The sequence below is a fragment of the Borostomias antarcticus genome (genome assembly GCF_949987555.1).
Source record: "Borostomias antarcticus genome assembly, chromosome: 5".
NCBI lineage: Eukaryota > Metazoa > Chordata > Actinopteri > Stomiiformes > Stomiidae > Borostomias > Borostomias antarcticus.
Window position 1 is genome coordinate 10,847,614 of NC_140238.1, and position 20,129 is coordinate 10,867,742.

The window sequence follows — 20,129 nt, forward strand, 5'->3', positions numbered from 1 at the left end:
ACATTCGGCCTAGTAGGTCACCGTAGCATGCAAGGTTTTCCAACACACATATGGCATGAGACTCTCACACACACACACTACTAGCTCGCGCTGAAATCAGCTCAGTATAAACTTAATGCGTGCAATACATATATGTGGCATGTGAAAAGCTACATCTCCACCCAGTTGGTCAAAGTTGGCACCCCTGAGCAAGGCTGGAGAGGTACTGTAGCCTAGGACTGTAGCCCTGTAGCCTTATATTCAGGTCATGTATGCGTGTCTGGTCTATTACTTAGCTGGTCTCTGGTTATTGAAGAAGAGGGGTGGAAGGGATATGAGATAACAGCCACAGCTGCATGGCCTTGTCTGTCTGGAGACAGCTGCTGAGGGCTGGGTAGGAGAGAGAGAGAGCTCTAGCACAAACGCCAGGCATTCTAATCGCTCCACCAGTCCAGCCCAAAGGTTTCATTATGTCTGACAAACAAGATTCCATCATACGGTTGAAGTTATTTTCTGACCAGAATTTATGACTGTGTCTATTCAGCACATAGCTAGGCTAAAAGCCTAAATAGTCTCATGTTAGCAGGCTAGTTAGCTTCCCAGCCACAACAGCAGGCATGATTATCCTCAATACATATATATACATCCATTTACATCTGTTGTTTTTACATTTTACAATTTAGTCATTTAACAGATGCTTACAATTACATTTTGTCTAGAGTATCAAGGTCCCTCAGGTCCTCTGATCAGCTTCTCCTGGTTGTCCCCAAATCCAGGCTGAAGCTCAGGGGGGATCGGGCTTTCGCAGTGGCAGCCCCTAACTCTGGAACGAGTTGCCTCTGCATGTTAGACAGGCCCCCACTCTGCAGGTGTTTAAATCATGCCTCAAAACACACTTATATTCTTTGGGGTTTTCCTGACATGGCCTAAGAGACTTGTCCTTTTTCATGTGACATACTGCGTATGTTTTACAATGTGCTCTTTGTGTGTTATTGTTGTTTGACTTGTACAGCACTTTGGTCAACTTTGTTGTTTTTAAATGTGCTCTATAAATAAAATGGTATGGTATGGTAGAGTAAATGAATGAATAATGTATTTTATATTATACAGTAGGCTACATGTAACATTACCAAACTTTGAAGTCGCAGTGAAAAACCGTTGGGGAAGTGTTATGAGGTGGAGAGGAAGCCCAGGTGTTCTCTAAAGAGATGGATCTTGAGTCTTCTGCAAAAGATTGGTAGATAGAACATCGTAGTAATGTACATGGGTAGATAACTGAGGAAAGCCTAGCTCTAGTTAGCCCAGCTGGCAAGCCTGTCCTCATCCACACCAACAGGCCTAGTTAGCCTGGCTGATATAGCCTCTCCTGATCCACACCTACAGGCCTAGTTAGCCCAGCTGGCTAGCCTCTCCTCATCCACACCTACAGGCCTAGTTAGCCTAGCTGGTTAGCCTCTCCTCATCCACACCAAAAGGCCTAGTTAGCCTAGCTGGCTAGCCTCTCTTCATCCACACCAAAAGGCCTAATTAGCTCAGCTCACTACTACTGTTTCTTCTCCTGAGCTCCATCAACAACCGCGTTAGCCCAATTAGCCTACTGTCGTTAGCCCAGCTAGCACTGATAGCTTAAGCAGACATCCTGGTGTCTGTAGAGTGTCAGATCTACAGTAGAGTATTCTCCTGTGTTCTAGCCTGCTGGAGAGATCATACTAGCCAGGCCAGCTGTGGGGTAAGAATGGAAAGCTGTGTCTAAGAGGCTAGCTGTTAACTGATGGCCACCCTAGCAGCCAGGTCACAGAGTTTTTACACACATGCTATCTATTTGAACTGAATCCACCCATCAACTGGTGGCTCTTAAATCATGTTGAAATCATTAAAAAACTTTTTGAAGGTGGAATGACAAACTATACAGCCGGCCAGGTGACCTCTGGGAATGTGGTACTTGGGCTGACGTGTTTGAAGATTTTACATGCTTCAGAAGTTCTGACTGAACCGTATCCAAGCTCCGACTCTCTCTCTCTCTCTCTCTCTCTCTCTCTCTCTCTCTCTCTCTCTCTCTGTTCTCTTCTCTCTCTCTCTCTCTCTCCTCTCTCTTCTTTCTCTCCTCTCACTCTCATCCCTTCTGCTGTGTGATGTTGGATAAGATAATGTTCTTCTCACAGATGGACAGGAAGCCTCAGTGAAACTTTAGCCTGCTGTTATTGAGTATGCAATTGTGTGTGTGTGTGTGTGTGTGTGTGTGTGTGTGCATGTTTGAGAGAGGGTATAGGGTGTGCGCACACATGCATACTTTTGCACATGTTCTGATGGTCCTAACCTCCTCACCCCTGGCTCTCCATCGGAAGGGGGCGGGAGGGGGGGCTGCGTCCAGTTGGCTCTTCCCCAGCCCGGCGGGCCTTTGATCAGGCCGGCGGCTGGACAGACAGGCCCCTGGACACTAAGCCACGAGCCAGAGGGACAGGAGGGTGGGGGGGGTGGTGACTCTGCTTTCACAGGTGGAGGGGCACTAGGAGAGGGGGAGGCCCAGGTCTAACGGTGGAGCTCCTTTTACACACGCGCCTCTCCTCTTACCGTCTTGCCACCGGGGGGCGCGTTTGAAGTCCACTCGCCGAGTGCCCCCCTGGGCACGCGGACGGACGGATGTGCGCGTCGGGGAGATTACCAGCCAGTACGGCCGCACGCCTGTGGGAGTGCGGGACGGGCGTTTGAAGGGTCAGGAATCTGACAGCGGGGAGTGAGGAGCCGAGAGAGAGAGAGACGTGTCTGCTCGGCGGAGGGGGCGGATGGTCGGTTGGCGTGACAAGCTGACAGGCTCCCTCTCAGCTGCTGTTTAGGACGCGGAGCGCAACAAATGCGTGGCCTAGAACCGAAAGCAGCGGTTGGGATTTGGGTGCGGCCTAAACTAGATTCCCCCCCCCCCCCTTTCTGTCTTTTGCATTTTTGGGACGTCTCTCTTTGTGTTTTCCTGTCTCTTTTTTCTCTCTTTGTCTGTCTCCGTCTGCTTCTCCTTTCTACCCCCCCTCCTTCGTCTGTTTTTCCACCTCTCTCTCTCTCTCTCTCTCCCTCCCTCCCGCCCTCTCCTCCGGGAACAGTATCAGCCCTCCTGACCGAGCAACATGGAGGTTTTCGGCTCTGAAGATATCCTGGCTTAACCCGGCCAATCCGTAACAATCCCGTTGTCTGTCAGCCTGTGCTCTGTGTGTGTGTGGAGGAGGAGGAGGAGGAGGGGGGGGACGGGGGGGCTGTCTGCCTAAGTACTCCTTTGTTCAAGAGAAGCTCCTGTGTTTTACAGAGTATTTTCCTTGTGTCCTGAACAGCCCTGCAGCTGTGCTCATCTGGTTTCTATCAGGGATACTGCAGCTCCCTGCCAACCCCCCCCCCCCACACACACACACACACACCCACACACACACACCCTCCACCCACACCCACACTCTCTGGAGTGTGAGACATGGTGAAAAACTGTGAGGACCCCGAGCTCTTATCAAAGCTCTCTCTCTATATATATATTTCTCTCTCTCTCTCTCTCTCTCTCTCTCTCTCTCTCTCTCATCTATCACAGAGGTCATATCAGCCCAGCATCTTGAACAGATCACCATTGTCTCCAGTAGTCTCTCCAGCTCCATCTGAGCGTCGGGGCTGTGTGTCTCTACCGGCCGCACCCACAGGCTCTGTCCTTGGCCTGTAGATCCTTCCAGACCTGCGTCTTCTTCTCCATTGCCTGGAGAATAGGAGGTAGGGGCTAGGGAGGACTGAGCAAGGTAGTAGGGCTAGGAAGCAGGGGACTATACTGTAGGAAGTAGGGAATAGGAGTGGTCGTTCCTGCACACGACCACTGTGTTGCCGACGCCATCTTCTGAGCCAACACGCTGGCTCATGAACGCTCAGTGTGTTCACGGTCTCCTCTCTTTGTCTCTCTCTCTCTACGTCCCTCTCTCCCTCTCATCCCTCCATCTCCTAGCCCGGCCGCCCCACCGGAAGCGCACCTGATTGCGGTAATGATGTAGCCATCAGCGAAGCCTCATTGTGCCTCCTTGTTAGCTCTGTAGCCTGCTGTCTCAACAGCGGACCGGCTGAACCCCTGCCAGGGCTTGGACCAGCTTGGCAGGCAACAGAAGGGGGGGATTTGATCGTGATCCACGAACGTGTCAGAAAGCCCCCTCCCACTTACTAGAGCTGCCCTGCAGGAGGTCTCACAGCGTTACTGGTTAATCGTCTGTATGGGAGAGTCCATGCCTGCTCTTATAGACAGACAGACAGACAGATAGACGGACGGAGGACAGAGAAAGGCGGACAGATAGAAAGAGACGGGCAGGCAGGCAGACAGACAGCTGTCCAGGGTGTTGGCAGATGGTTGTTCCACGGCGGGAACGTTGCCCATGGGCCCTCCCTGACCCTCTCTCCCCATGAAATATGCTATGATACACCTCCCCCTGGGGGCCCGGGCTCCACCGTACCTGGAAAACACTGGACACCAAACTATGACTTCCATGTCACCATCTGTCACTGGGACTACAAGTCCCAGATCACCCCCCCCCTCCCCCATCTGCCACTTCCTGGACAGGGGCCAATGGCTGGAAGTCAACATCTGGAGTGTGGGGTGAAACTATGGCAAGCAGGTAGGATAAAATGTCCCACAAACCCAAATACCCAGAGACCTGGAAACCCTCTCTCTCATCGGCCATATGGAGATCTTGGCATGTATGTTGGGAGGTTGAGTGTGGCTATATCGGTACGCTATATTTGGTTACATGGAATTCAGACATACTCCAGAACTGAACATATGTTTGCATATCCGGTGATCCAGAGTTGATGTGTGGTACCTGAATTCAAGAGGACTTGATTTACAGTTATACATTGTACTACAGTAAATCACTACTATACTACAGTATATCAATAACATTATGTATATCAATAACATTATGTAATATCCTGTATCATATAAATACAGTACTACAGTTAGCTGGGGCTGCACCATGGTCTGCTGATAAGTCTGTTCAAATACAGGATCTGTGTGTGTGTAGTTCTCTATTAGCATGTGTTTGGAGGATAATGGCCAGAGCATTATGTCCCATCTTCAAATGGATCTGTGGTGTGTGTTTGAAAGTGTGCCTCCTTTCTTTTTCAAGTTGTCTCTTTCTCAAGGACCTTGGGACTCTCCGGGGACGGGCAACCCACTTAAAATAGACTAAAAATATCCCCCTCTCTCTCTCACACAGGGTCCTCAGGACGGGGGCTGGTGTGTGTGTGTGTGTTGGGGGGGGGGGGGGGTTCAGACCACCACTCAATAGTATAATGAAGTAGAACAAAGGCCTACTTAAGGCAGGGTAGTCGCTACCTCTGAGACCGCTGGAATGTGTGTGTTTGTGTGTGTGTGTGTGGAGGTCTGGTATAGAGCCTCTGTAGCCTTATTCCCAACCATGGCCCGGTATTATACACTACCTGAACTCCTAGCGTACTATGCAGCATTGAAACACTATTGACCGTGGATGAATGTTGCTTCTCGGTTACCATTTTTCTTGTAATTGTGAACTTGGTCCCCAGTCGGTGAGGAAGGGCGATGATTCCAGTGTGTCTGGATGTGAAGCAGTCCTTGGATACAGCAGCTGACGCGAGACACTAGTCTTAGAAATCCGTCTCGCCATGAATTTTTCAATAAAAATACTTTCTCGCCCAGTCAAATTCCGTTCTGAAACAGGCCTGTCAGATACTCACAGGGGACTTGTCCTTACTATTTGACCTTTCATAGGCTGAGGCTGGGGACCTTCTATCGTTACTCTCCCTCCATCTGTCCATCGCTCCATCCATCCCAGGTCCCGTCCAGTCCTACCTTTATCCTCCTCTGCCAGGTCTAGAGATGAAAATGCCCTCCTCCCTCCCTCCTTCCCCTTCTCCAGAGAGAGGGACAGGGGGATGAAAGGCGTGTTCAGGCCTAATCTAAATCCGCCAGCCCCCTGCTGCTAGGATCGCACAGCTGTCTGTCTGCCTGCAGCACTGGGGACTTTCCACTGGATCCACCCAGCCTGACCACACACACCCTGCTCAGTCAAGTTTGTGTGTGTGTGTGTGTGTGTGTGTGGCAGTTCTCCTTGCCCCTCTGTAAAAGGTCGCAACCTCTGACTCTCAATTAGTGACCCCTGACCTGCCCCTGTACCCCCCTTGGCTGTGCTCCCCGTGTTGGGAGGCCGGGGATTCTGTAGAGGTGGGGGGGTTGGTGGAGCCCCCCGCGACACAAAGAGACCCAATCAGCAGCACTTACAGTACAGCACAGCCCCCCTGGCAAGAGCTGTAGCCCCAAGGGGTTTAAACACCCATTCAGCTTTCTGATTGACTCCATCAGTCTTTCAGGGGAGTTTAATGTTGACCTGGCCCCACCCTCTAACCCCAGCCGGGCGCCCTACTACGCCCCCCCCCCTTCCCCTACACAGGCCGAACTCCATGATGTATGTATCCCCGCTGGGCTGAGAGAGAAGGGACGGGCCACCACTTTGTCTTGCGGATGGATGGAGCCTGAGGGACGGGGTGAGGGCGAGGGCTCAAGTAAGGGAAAAATACTCTGTCAACGTCCAGATAAATAGGCACAGGAATGCATGTCTCGTTGTCAGCCCTCTTCCCTGTCTTTCTCCTGACTAGTCTCTCCTGACTGGTCTCTCTGACAGACCATCTGCCCCTTATGACAGCTGAAGGTACTGCTCTGAAGGAGGTTGTTGTTGGTCAAATACCTGGGCTCTTGGTTCAACTCAAAGGTGCAGCACCTCAAAGTGAGGAAGGCGCTCACGTGGAGAGCTCTAAATGGCATGAGTAACATGTGGAAATCCAAGCTTCCCCCCGTGAAACCACGCTCCACTTCTTCGACACCACCGTGGAGGCCGTTCTCCTGTATGGCTGTGAGTGCTGGACCCTGAGCCACTCCCTGCAGAGGTCGTTGGACGGATGCAACACCAGAATGCTACGTGCAGCACTGGACATAAGTCATAACGTGCACATCAGTATTGAAGATCTGTGAAGCCAAGGGTGAGTGGGAAGATAGCAGAGGACATCCTACCAAAACATTCGTGGACATAATTTAGATGATGAGGAAGTGGAGACCGATCGCCAGGTGTATGGAGGACCGGAGACGAAGATGGGAGGCCCGTCTGTGGACGACCCGATGATGAGGTCGATGCTGTTGAGATATGCTGGATAAACTGGACTACAGCAGCATGGTGGTGGCAGCAATGTACTGAGAGATTATTGATGACAACCTGCTCCAGAGTGCTCTGGACCTCAGACTGGGGTGAAGGTTCACTTTCCCACAGGACAATGGAATATGCACACAGCCAAGATTAAAAAAGGAGTAATTTCGGGACAAGTCTGTCAATGTCCTTGAGGGGCCTAGCCAGAGCCCAGACTTGAACCAGATTGAACATCTCTGGAGAGATCTGAAAATGGCTGTGCACCAACGCTCCCCATCCAACCTGATGGAGCTTGAGAGGATCTGCAAAGAAGAATGGGTGAAACTGCCCAAAAATAGTTGTGCCAAGCTTGTAGCAGCATACTCAAGAAGACTTGAGGCTGTAATTGCTACCAAAGGAACTTCAACGTATTGAGTAAAGGGTGTGAATACATGCACATTTGACCCGAAACCCCTAGGTGTAATGTGTGTGTGTGTGTGTGTGTGTGTGTGTGTGTGTGTGTGTGTGTGTGTGTGTGTGTGTGTGTGTGTGTGTGTGTGTGTGTGTGTGTGTGTGTGTGTGTGTGTGTGTGTGTGTGTGTGTGTGTGTGTGTGTGTGTGTGTGTGTGTGTGTGTGTGTGTGTGTGTGTGTGTGTGTGTGTGTGTGTGAGAGAGATGATTTATGTATCCCCGCTGGGCTGAGAGAGAAGGGACGGGCCACCACTTTGTCTTGCGGATGGATGGAGCCTGAGGGACGGGGTGAGGGCGAAGTAAGGGAAAAATACTCCGTCAACGTCCAGATACAGTAAAAAGACACAGGAATGCACGTCTTGTTGTCAGCCCTCGTCCCTGTCTTTCTTCTGACTGGTCTCTCTCCTGACTGGTCTCTCCTCCTGACTGGTCTCTCTCATGACTGGTCCCTCCTTACTGGTCTCCTGACTGGTTTCTCTCCTGACTGGTCTCTCCCAACTGGTCTCTCTCACGACTGGTCTCTCCTGACTGGTCTCCCCTCCTGACTGGTCTTGCCTGACTGGTCTCTCCTGACTGGTCTCTCCTGTCTGCTCTCTCCTGACTGGTCTCTCTCCTGACTGGTCTCACCTGACTGGTCTCTCTCACAACTGGTCTCTCCTCCTGACTGGTCTCTCTCACGACTGGTCTCTCCTCCTGACTGGTCTCTCTCTGGACTAGTCTCTCCTCCTGACTGGTCTCTCTCACGACTGGTCTCTCCTCCTGACTGGTCTCTCTCCGGACTAGTCTCTCCTCCGGACTGGTCTCTCCTGACTGGTCTGGTCTTCATGCAGCTTCCCCGTTCCACATCTCTACCCTTCTATCATAGTATACATTGTTGATCGATACGTTCTCCTTTGAGATATGTTGGAAACCCCCACTAAAGTCATTTATTTATCATCATACGGCATATTGGCGTGGGTGTGTGTATGTAGGCTGAATAGTGAGTTTCCAGAGATGGCTGGGTGTGATGGGTGGTTCCACGGGGTCTGCCCAGTTCCCCGGAGCCAGGCGCTGGCTGGAGATGTGAGGTTGTGGGACGGAGGAGTCTGGAGGCTTGGCTGCTCTCTCTACCTCAGCCTTTCTTTTCCACATTTAGCTCCTAAAACCCAGAGGCTTCCCCACCGGGGAGCCTGGGGAGGGCTCAGCAGGAGAGACGGATGATGGGGAGATGCAGCCTTTTCTGGATGAGAATACCTACTCTCTCGCTTTGTCTCTCTCCCCCTCTATCTCTACATGTCTCTCTCTCTCCCCCCGTCTACTCAGAGCTGCTCAGGAGCACCTGCAGGCCTCGCTGACCCCCCCCCACTCCTCCTGTCTGTGTTTGATCCACTTCCATCCACACTGATAAACACCCTCTCTCTATCTCCCTCTCTCCCTCTCTTAAGAGCAGAGATTTCTCCTGGATAGCTGCTTGTTTTGGTAGGGAGTGTGTGTGTGGGCGTGTTTGCGTTCACGCGGGCGTGTGTGTGGGACCGCCATGCCTGCGAGCCAGGTCAGTAGGTCAGCGGTTTCCATGGCGGTGGTTGTCTCCAGCTGCAGTCTGATCTGCTCTGCTCCCCACAGCTCCAACACCAGACGCCAGGGAGAGCGAGGCTAATGTTGGCTTGCCCCGCTCTCCGCAGCTCACACACCACAGAGGCTATCGTCTAGGAGCAGGCATGGCTAGACTCTCCTGCGCTACTCTCTGTGGTATAGAGTGGTGAGGTGATGTCGTCATTTTGCAGGCCGAGTTCTAAATTCCTATGGGAAAAATGAATGGGATTTGCGAAAAATGCCCAAAATAACGTATGTGTTTAACAGAGACTCCCGGACTGGAGTGCGTTTTGTTATAAACGTTAAAATACATAATTTAAGATGAGTTTTGTGAATTTTGAAGCCTTTTGTTGGTTCTGAGGTTGATGTTGAGATATGCTGACCATAATTGAAACTGGACTACAGCAGTCAAATGGCCGCCATGTTTTTCATAATGTGAGCTAGCACTAGAGGATGTGACAAACAAACTGATTAAATACCACACATGTAAACACAAAACTTCCTTAGCAAACTCAGTTTTGTAACTAAGATATCTGCTGCTGATTTTTTCCCCAGACAGATTTAGTTACAACAAACACAAATTTCACATGCATTTTCATAGCTAGGCCAGTAAACATGGCGGCGTCAGAAAGACTTGTATTTTCTTGAATTTGACTCATGTAGTCCAGTTTAAAAAATATTTAGCATAACACTAGCAACGTCGATCTCAGAACCAACTAAAGGCTTCTCATGAATTTCATTAAGTCGCACCAAGCGGGTTACGCGAGACACACTGCATCAGTCGTCTATTTGATGTCAGCCGTCTGTTTGAAATATTATGCAGCGTTGCGCCGCTGACTTTGTGCTGTCACATGGGTCTAATCCTGGTCTAACCACACAGAGGGCTGATACCTAGCAGAGCTACCAGGGCTAAAAAGTCAGTCATAAATAGCTAGGGTCTGTCAGCGCAGTCTGGCAGAGTGTCAGGTCCTCCCTCTGCTGGGCTGCCCAGACAGACCCTGGCAGAGGAGCTGTCCAGTGTTCCAAGAGAGCGTCCAGGGTTTGTTTTACTGTCCACTTTTTCATCCAGGGCTCGTATTTTCTTTATACACGAACATTCATCAGCTGGAAGAGAGAGGGGGAGAGAGGAAGAGAGAATGAGAGAGTTACTTCTCAGCAGTCCCAGCTCTCTTCTTTCATTGTCCCAGACATCCCTCCCCACTTCTTTCTCTCTCTCCCTCGCTTTTCTCTCTTGCTACATCCATCTCTTTGTCTTTTCTCCTCTCTCTTTCTCTCTCTCACTTGCTCTCTCTCTCTCCCTCTCCCTGTCTTTTTCTCTCTTTTCATCTACATCCATCTCTCTTTGTCCTCCCTCTCACTCTCTCCCTCTCTTTAACTCAAGTGTCCCGAACCCCCTAGGTGTAAGTGTGTGTGTGTGTGTGCGTGTGCGTGTGCGTGTGCGCGTGCGCGCGCATGTGTGTGTGTGTGTGAGAGTTTGTTTGTGTGTGTGTGTGAGACTCATCTGTCAGTTCTGCTTTAGTGAGAACAGGGTGGAGCACATTATTAAGTGTTTGCAGGTGTTCCCCAAGAAGAACTGCCTTGTGCGTGCATGTGTGTGACAGAGAGAGTCAGGCCTGGCTCAGATGGTCCTTATCCTGGTCCCAACTCTCTCTCTCTCTCTCTCTCCCCCTCCACCATCTGCAGTTAGAGTAGACCTCACTGCATCTGGCTCAGCTCCGCTCCTAGTCCCTCTCATCTGAGGTCATAGTGGATCTGCTCCTCCCAGTCCCTCTCATCTAAAGTCACAGTGAATCTCTTTGGAGTCTATTTGTTGTTTCTGTCATTCAAAACAGCTCTGAACATTGAAAGCTGTGATGACTGATCTGAGTTTGTCCAACCAAGTGGGGGCATGTATCCTAGCATTGACATGTCACCTACAGCCTGGGTTAGTCAAGGTAGTGTACGTAGTACAGTCTGGGTTAGTAGTGGTAGTGTGGTACTAGATTAGTACTGTCTGGATTAGTCATGGTAGTGCACTATTTTAGTACAGCCTTAGTAATGGTAGTGTAGTTCAGTCTGGGTTAGTAGTGGTAGTGTACTAGTGTAGTATAGTCTGGGTTAGTAGTGGTAGTGTACTAGTGTAGTATAGTCTGGTTTAGTAGTGGTAGTGTACTAGTGTAGTATAGTCTGGGTTAGTAGTGGTAGTGTACTAGTGTAGTATAGTCTGGGTTAGTAGTGGTAGTGTACTAGATTAGTACAGTCTGGGTTAGTAGTGGTAGTGTACTAGATTAGTACAGTTTGGGTTAGCAGTGGTAGTGTACTAATGTAGTACAGTTTGGGTTAGAAGTGGTAGTGTACTACTCTAGTACAGTCTGGGTTATGTAGTACTAGTGGTACTGTACTAGATTAGTACAGTCTGGGTTAGTAGTGGTAGTGTACTAGTTTAGTAGAGTCTGGGTTAGTAGTGGTACCGTACTCGTCTAGTACGGCCTGGATTGTTAGTTTACTAGATTAGTATAGGTTAAAAGTGGTAGTATATTAGTTTATTCTGGGTTAGTAGTGGTAGTGTACTAGATAAATACAATCTGGGTTAGTAGTACTAGTGGTAGTGTACTAGATTACTACAGTCCGGGCTAGTAGTGGTAGTGTACTAGTTTAGTACAGCCTTAGTAATGGTAGTGTACTGCAGTAGTCTAAACACTGCTAAGGGTGTGGTCTGGAGAGAGGAGAGGAGGGAGTGTGGAGGAAAGGGGAGAGGACATCTAAGCAGCAATATGTCTAGTTAACAGCAGACGCTGAACACCTGTCTCAGACCCGCCACTCTCAGATCAGCCGACTGGCCGGTCGCCTCTCTGCCCAGTTGACCGCGCCGTCACTGGCGCCCAGATCTGAGTCTCTATTAATACTACCCCGCTCTGACATTTACGCCCCTGGGGGATTTGCAGAGGCAGTTTGTCGATTGAGCGTTCACCACGTTTGAACAACTTTGATCTTTCCATTTAACGGGTTTAATTGAAAAGCGTGAGGTGTATTTATTACACATCTTCAAAGATGCCCTTGAGCTGCTAAGTGTGTGTCGACTCGAGGGGGGTACAGAGGACAGGATGGATTTGCTGCAAGGCACCCTGAGAGCTTCCTGTCCCAGGCTCATTCCCTCTCATCAGCCGATAGCCGGCCTGGCTGATAAGAGATACTCTGCTGCGACTGCTGAGGAAGCAGGCACACACTGGATGATTGCAGAAATAGCCCATTTCCCAGATAGGTGTGTGTGTGTGTGCGTGCGTGTGTGTGTGTGTGTGTGTGTGTGTGTGTGTGTGTGTGTGTGTGTGTGTGTGTGTGTGTGTGTATGTGTGTGCGTGCGCATGCGCTCCCAGTCCCTCTCATCTGAGGTCATAGTGTATCTCTCCCAGTCCCTCTCCCAGGGTCTTTGTCTGCGCAGCAATAGCTCATTCCCCTGAAATACTGTATAGCTCTGTCTCTTGTTTCATTCTCTAAAAGAATGTTATCTGTTCTCCTAAATCAATACTTAAAAAAGAAGGGAGTAAAGGAAGAGAGGGTTCCAAGCACTAAAGACTGTCGCGGAAACAAACTCCTCTTGTATAAGTGCGCTGAAATAAAACAGCGTTAATAAAACACGGTGCTTGTAGAGGGTCTCGCTCCTGAAAAGAGCTGAACAAAGGAGTTATAACGGAGTAGTCTCCTCCCTGACACCCCGCCAGCTCTCCCACTGTCCAGGACAAGCTCCCAAACACAGGAGCTGCCGGAATATTTGATCGATACGTTCTTCTTAAGTACGGCAAACTTTACAGAGCGTATAAAATATTCAGGCAGATCATCTGTTTGTTGTTTGGGGTTTTGTATGGTGAGTAACAGCACTGGGAGGTTTACAGCACAGGACTGAACATCCCACTGGTTTACTACAGCACAGTGCTTTATTAGACCATAATAGTACTTTAATATACAGTGATTTACAGTGCTTTACAGAACAGCATTTACAGTACCTTACAGCACAGTAGTTCATTAGTACTTTGACTGTTCTTCACAGTTCAGTACTTTGCAGGGCAGTAGTTTGCAGCAGGTCAGTGTGGTGTTTTCACTAGCGGGGAGTTGTGTGGCTTTCTAGCCTCTGCTCAGTAATGGGAGTGGCTGTAGCTCAGGGGGTAGAGCGGGTCGTCCAGTGATCGTAGGGTCGACGGTTCAAATCCCGGCTCCTCCTGTCCGCATGTCCTTGGGCAAAACATTGAACTTGAAAATTCCTCCCAGTGAGCAGGCTAGCACCTTGCATGGCAGCTGCCACCATTGGTGTGTGAATGTGTGTGTAAATGGGTGAATGAGAGGCCATTGTAAAGCGCTTTGGGTAAAAGCTATATATACATAAGTGCAGACCATTTACCATTTACCATAATCAGACTTAAATGAGTAGTAAAGGGAAAATGCATGTTTAGCCCTGTTTTAAGGTTACTTATGATCATATACAATGGTTCAGATCAAAACGTTGACAAAACTAGCACTTTTGAGAAAGTCTGATAATTGCTCCACCACTGTTTAGGTCATACAATGGATGTGGATGGGCACCTTGAAAAATCATTCAAAAACATGTTAAACTCTCGATTTCAAAGACAAGAAGCTCACTGAGGGGGTAATTGGTGTCCGTTGGTGTTCTGACATCAAATTCGCCGCAAAGTATGAATCCTGTAGGGTTTTATTGATCATTTTATGAAATCCATTGACTTGTATTGATGCGACCGTTGTAGATGTGTAGACCAATCTGCAGAGGCGATTCAGAAAGCGGAACTACTTACGGTAGCCATTGTTATTGTTTATGTTGCTAGGCTACCTAGTTTGCGGAGGTTTACACACGTATGTGCTGCGACTAAATAGTTCTATGCTAAATATTTAAAAAAGCCTTTCCAGATGAACTCGAATCTTACTTTATGGCGAATTATATGTCAGAACGCCAACTAACACCTAGATGAGTTTCTTGTCTTTGAAATTGAGAGTTTAACATGTTTTTTGAATGATTTTTCAAGGTGCCCACCCACATCCATTGTGATGACCAAAATGGTGGTTGAGCAATTATCAGACTTTCTCAAAAGTGCTAGTTTTGTCAACTTCTTGATCTGAACCATTGTTTATGATCATAAGTAACCTTAAAACAGGGCTAAACATGCATTTTCCCTTTACTACTCCTTTAAATCAGGTGCTCTCAGTGAGTTTGGCCTTGTATTATTCCATGCTTATACTCTTGTGGTCGAGGCAGTTAAATGTAGCGGATTTGCCCTTGTGCATTTATAAGGCCGTTCTATCTGTCTCTTCATTGACTGCATAGTCAGAGCCTCTCTTGCTATTGACGTTCAGGCTCTCTACAAACCTTCAAGGTTGTGCTCTGAATAGGAACGATGTCCTCCTCACCGCGCACGGCGCCCACTAGCTCAGCCTTGAACAGAGAAAGGCGTGTTTTCTTTCTGTAGAGATGGGTCCTTTGTCCCCAGTGTCAGGCTGGGGGTCAGAACACAGTATTGTTCTCTGGGTTTTTGTTCTGAGAAGGCTCAGCTGCAGTCAGAAGCTCTAAGTTCTATTCAGGTCCGGTCTACACCCGGTCCTTATAACTGACACAGAGCAGAGGGGAATCTAAACAGATGTAAAAAGGGTCTGTTCGTCAGAGTTCATAAACACGGTTCCGGCTCTGTAGAAACATCTGAACCGCAAACTGACGTCCTCTCTCACCATGATGAGCAGACTTATGCTGAGTCCATACAGGGAGGAGAGATGGAGAGAGAGAGAGAGAGAAGGGGGATGTTTGTTGATATATCTGACCAGTAATCAAGATCCCGAAGCTCTCTCTGCCTGTCTGTCTGCCTGTCTTTCTGCCTACCTGTCTAGCTGTCTGACTCTGCCTGTCTCTGTCTGTTATATGTGTTTGTCTGTCTGCCTGTCTCTGTCTGTCTGCCTGTCTCTGTCTCTTGTGTCTGTCTGTTGTCTGTCTGCTTATGTGTCTCTCCCTGTCTGTCTGCCTATACATGCGTCTGTTTATTTTGACAGGCCCATTTGGATCTTCCATGCAGCTGTAAATATTTGCTAAGCCCCTCGTAGGAAAGTGAAATCATTCCTTTGCCTTGCAGTCGCACACTTGAAACGCTTGGCAGAACCCGTGGAACCGCAACGTTCCCCGGGGAACCGGCAGAACGGCCGGAGAGAAGCAGGAGAGGGAAGGGAGAGGCAGGAGGGAGACGGGAGATAAGAGGAGAGACGGGGGGAGGAGGAGACAGCAGGGGGCCGGGGAGAGAGGAGGGGAGAGTCTGCGATTCAGGGGGGAGAGGAGAGGTATGCAGCTACAGAGGAGGGGCCATGATTCTGGAAAACATGATCAACATCTCTCCCAGAGTCCCCCATTAAGACTTTAACAGTTTTCTTGATCATATTCAGTTTATTACGCTGCGTTTATGACCCCATACCACCACCACAAACAACGGCCTGTTTGGAGTCTTTGTAGCTAAAGGCTGTTGACTTGTTACTCTCACTCCTCGGTTTCAAAGAAGCTACGTCCTTCGTTTCTTTACTCAACCAGCTCCCACACACTCTCTCTCTCTCTCTCTCTCTCTCTCTCCCTGCTCCCTCCTTCCTCCTTCCTCCTGGAGGAGATGGTGAGGGTCTTTAGTACTGGGTGGCTGAGGGCTGGAGGAGGAGGATGAGGAGGAGGAGGAAGGTACTGTAGCCTGACCTCCCTGCCTCTGCTGTCATTCTCACAGACAGCCCTGTGTTCAGCCCTTCAACTCCGTTTTAAAAAAACACTCTGTCAGGATACGAGCCCCGGGAGGCGTACACACTCTCACGCACACACACACACACACACACAGAAGTGTACACACATACAATACACCCACACATACAAACTTTCTCTCTCTCTCACATATGGTGTTGGAAAAGTGCCAGATCTCACCACACCAAGCTAACTGAGAAGTCAACTCATGTGACTAACATACGCCAGCATGCACGCACGCACACACACACACACACACACACACATAAACCCCTGGGAGACCCACGTCTATAAACACTACTGTCTTTCACACTCGGCTGCCCTGCTCTGCTAGCCTCTCTGGCCCACCTGGCCCCTGCCCAGCCTCCACAGCCTCTCTGGTCTCCCCACATGACACCCAGCCTCCAGGCAGCCTGCAGGAGCCCCATCCTCAGCCAAACTCCAGCCTTTCCCCCTGACGCTCACAGAGATGCTGTGTGTGTGTTCCACATTCAAGTCTGTGCCAAGCCAAACCCCCGGACCTGGCCTGTACAGAGCGGAGTGGACACCCCGGTGTGCCTTGACCAGCCTGTGATGCGGCTGGATCTGGCCTCCGCAGAGAGACCCTTGTGAGAAGGAGGCCTTTCATAAATATCATAATAAACTAGGGAATAGTCTAGAAGTACGCCAGAGCTCTCACACATAAATACACACACGCACACACCACCAGACCCTGCATTAATGGATTAGACGCAGACTAAACAGGTTTGCCCAAACAACATTAGTTCACCCGAATAACAAATAATTAGTGAGTGTCTTGATGCTAAAACAAATCGTCGGCCATCTAAACAAGAGGAAAGTCATATAGGATTGTTATTTTTGGGTGAACTTTCCCTTTACACAGTGTACCAGACCAGACCAGACCAGTAGCTAATATCTCTGTTTTTTTAGATAGCATTTGTCCGGTTGTCACTCCCTCCCTCCTTCCTTCCCTCCCTCCCCTCCTTCCTCCTTTGCATGTATTTACCAGGTAAATGTTTAGTAATTGGGGGACTATGAAAGGAAGGGTTACCCCAAAAATGTTCAGAGTAAGTTAATTTAGCAATAGAAATCCATAAGCCTAGGGACAATCGACCTAGGATATAGACAATAAACTACCGGTGGAATGGTGGTGGAGCAATAGCGGGAGCATTTCGGATTACTAGCGGACCGCTGTCCCTGACGCTAATAATCCAACAGAGCTTGCCATCCGATGTGCAAATGGGCAGGAACCCGCCAACGGATTCTGCCGGAGGTCCGCCAGCTCGTCCATCAGGGACCCGCTGTAGGTCCGCTAGCCTTGTGTTATCTGGCTTTATCCCTTACCTTTGTCTAGAAACAGAAGTTGAATCAATTGTAGCAAAATAGCTAACGATCCCGCTCTTATTGTGCTGGATTAGCATTGAAAGCATTGGAGCTGATGTGTTCAGACGACAAGACCTATCCTAATTTATCAGACATTATTTCTTGTCATTTCAATTCACAGCTATTTCAGTGGCATGATTACCTTCTGTCCTACCAGTCCTGAACAGAAACAAGCCAGCCACACTGGACCTGGCCTGGTTTCTTCTTCCTTCTTTATCCTTTCTGATCGTAAATAGCCCTCTTTTGACTCTAGCGTTGATACTTGTCATTCTCACTAGTTTGTGATATTTGGCTCTGCCAGTGGTTGTGGGTATATTTTCTGTCGTGTGTGTTATTTCGTTTGTTCGTTTGTTTGTTCAGTCACGTAGCAGGATTATACAAGAACTACAAGAGCGATTTTCATGAAACTCGGTGGAGGGGTGTAGCATGGGCCAAGTTAGAACACATTATAGGGTTGCAAAGGGGCAGAAAATATCCGGTAAATGTCTGGAAACTTTCCAGAAATTTCCCATGGGAAGTTAAGCTTGGGAGTTTTGGAAATGTTGAGCTTTTTTGTAGCCTATAACAGCTGTTTTCAAAAAAAAAAAATTTTTATTTTATATATAAAATCATGTTTTCATCCAATTTGGTATTCAATTGACCCTCACCTAGTGTCCAATTACCCCCTACTAACAGTTGAGGATTTGTCACACAACCCGGCCGTTCGGCAACTCTTGACTATCTCAAGCTCGCAACCGTAATTTCAACACCAGACAGGGTTGCTGTTGTGTGACAAACTCTCAAGCCGAGATTAAACTAACCACCCTCAGGGAGCGGCGGCCCAATAGGCCGCTCCCTCTGGGATCTGGCCATGCTCAGATCTGGCTAGACCACCAGTTTCCAGTGGGCAGCTGCACCGGAACACAATGCATTAGACCGTTACACCACCGCAGACCCCTATAACAGGGAACTTAAATGTAGCCTAGTTGGGGAAAAAATGCTATTTTAGATCTTGCAGCATGATCTTGGTTAAAACAACCTGATTTAATGCAAATTCAGTTGAGATTTAACCCTGTACTGTTCATTCCTCCATCACATGTGCAGTGCATTCTTCCACCACATGCATAGCTAATTCCTAGCATCCTGTACACTAAGAGGGCTGTAGAATCCATTCAAGTTCTACTCACAAATGGATTAAGCAAAAAATGTCATTTTTAAAATTTGTATTAGAAATGTTTGTATTAGAAATGTTTACCTGCATTTCTGCTTATAACAAAAAAAATATATATTTGTCTGTTTATGAAAATCATAGAGCTAGTGCTCTACCCCTCCCAGAGGCATGGACACTGGGCTAGTGCTCGTCCTTTTTACCCCCCAGAGGAATGAACACTGGACTTAATTTCTGTTTATAGTTTTGTAACTTATGTCTTAAAAAAAAAAAATTACACAAGTATGTTCAGTTGTGTTCATACATGACCACCTCTCATAAACACCACAATCAGTTAAACCACCAAAAAGCTTACTCTTCAATGGTGCAAGTGTGCTATATTTATACTGAGGAGTGAGTTTAACCATTTCAACTCGATTACACCAACAAAATACATTAATGGGCGGAGCCCTGTGCTCTCTGAGCACCCTTTCAAGTTATGTCTTATTGTGATATTTGGGATACTGTTTCAATTGAGAGTCCAGGCGAGTTTAGAGTCAGTGGTTTCACTCAGGTATTTATACTGTCTGTCTGTCTGTCTTCCAGAGACCCAGGGAGGCCCCAGGATGATGTCTGTCCGTCTGCCCTCGGCCAGCCTGGAGCAGGAGGAGGTGCTGGAGGAGGAGGAGGCCTCGGTCAGTCTGGGGGCACTGGGAGGAGGTGACACAGACTCCTCAGGGAACAATGTGTTCTAATAGACCAACACCTGACATTACCACAGTAGAGCTTGACACTACTACTCTACAAATCTCAACAACTTCTACTGTCCCTCTGTTGTCCTTCTACTTTAGACCTTATGTAAGATGACTACCTCTAAAGGCCTTAACAGACCAAAAAAGACCTCTTCAGATCTCTCCAGGTCCTACCAGAACCTACCAGGACCCACTAAACCATAGTTCCACCAGACTAGACCATAGTTCCACCAGATCATAGTTCCTCCAGATCATAGTTCCACCAGACCAGACCATAGTTCCACCAGACTAGACCATAGTTCCACCAGATCATAGTTCCTCCAGACTAGACCATAGTTCCACCAGACTAGACCCAGACCATAGTTCCACCAGACCAGACCATATAGACCTGAGCAGAGATGAGAGAATGATTTACCTCTATATGTGTGTGGACAAAGTTGTCTATCAGACAATAATCAACTCTTTGGATCGTCTTTTTAATGTATGCGTTAAAAATAAAGTTTTCTGTTTAATATCTTATCATGTCTTGACCTTTTTAAATCCAAATGCCCAGTTTCCTTCTGTTCTGGGTGTGAATGCAGTCTTCTATCAAGACCAGACAGCCAGTCATTAGAATGTTTATATGAGTTATTTATTTACATGTGTTTATTCTACAGCATGTTATACAATGAGGCAGATGTTCCAGACATAGCTACAGTACTATACATGTTCAGTCTGATTCTGTTTTTCCAGCTCATTCTCCTCTAGCTGGCATCCCTGGCTGACCGGCCCGATAAGAGTATCTGCTGCTGGTCTGTAGGGCCGTATACCCCACACTGACAACACACTGGCCAGCATCCTGGAGCTCTGCTCTGTCTCATCTCTCACTGTCCTGTCCTGTCCACACACACTCCCACACACACACACACACACACACACACACACACACACACACCCCCCCCACACACACACACA

The 20,129-nt window shown here is 48.5% G+C and overlaps 1 protein-coding gene across 1 annotated transcript in view; it reads left to right on the forward strand.

Moving 5' to 3' along the window:
• kiaa0586 (KIAA0586 ortholog) overlaps window positions 1–19,657 on the forward strand; it is a gene marked incomplete at its 5' end in the record, with an annotated part of 63,837 nt that extends 44,180 nt beyond the window's left edge. Inside the window, one exon of the mRNA XM_084438895.1 lies at window positions 19,030–19,657. Within this exon, the coding sequence (XP_084295021.1) occupies window positions 19,030–19,178 (149 nt within the window). The 3' untranslated portion in view covers window positions 19,179–19,657. The remainder of the gene's footprint in view (window positions 1–19,029) is intronic.
• Between the last annotated feature and the right edge of the window lie 472 nt (window positions 19,658–20,129).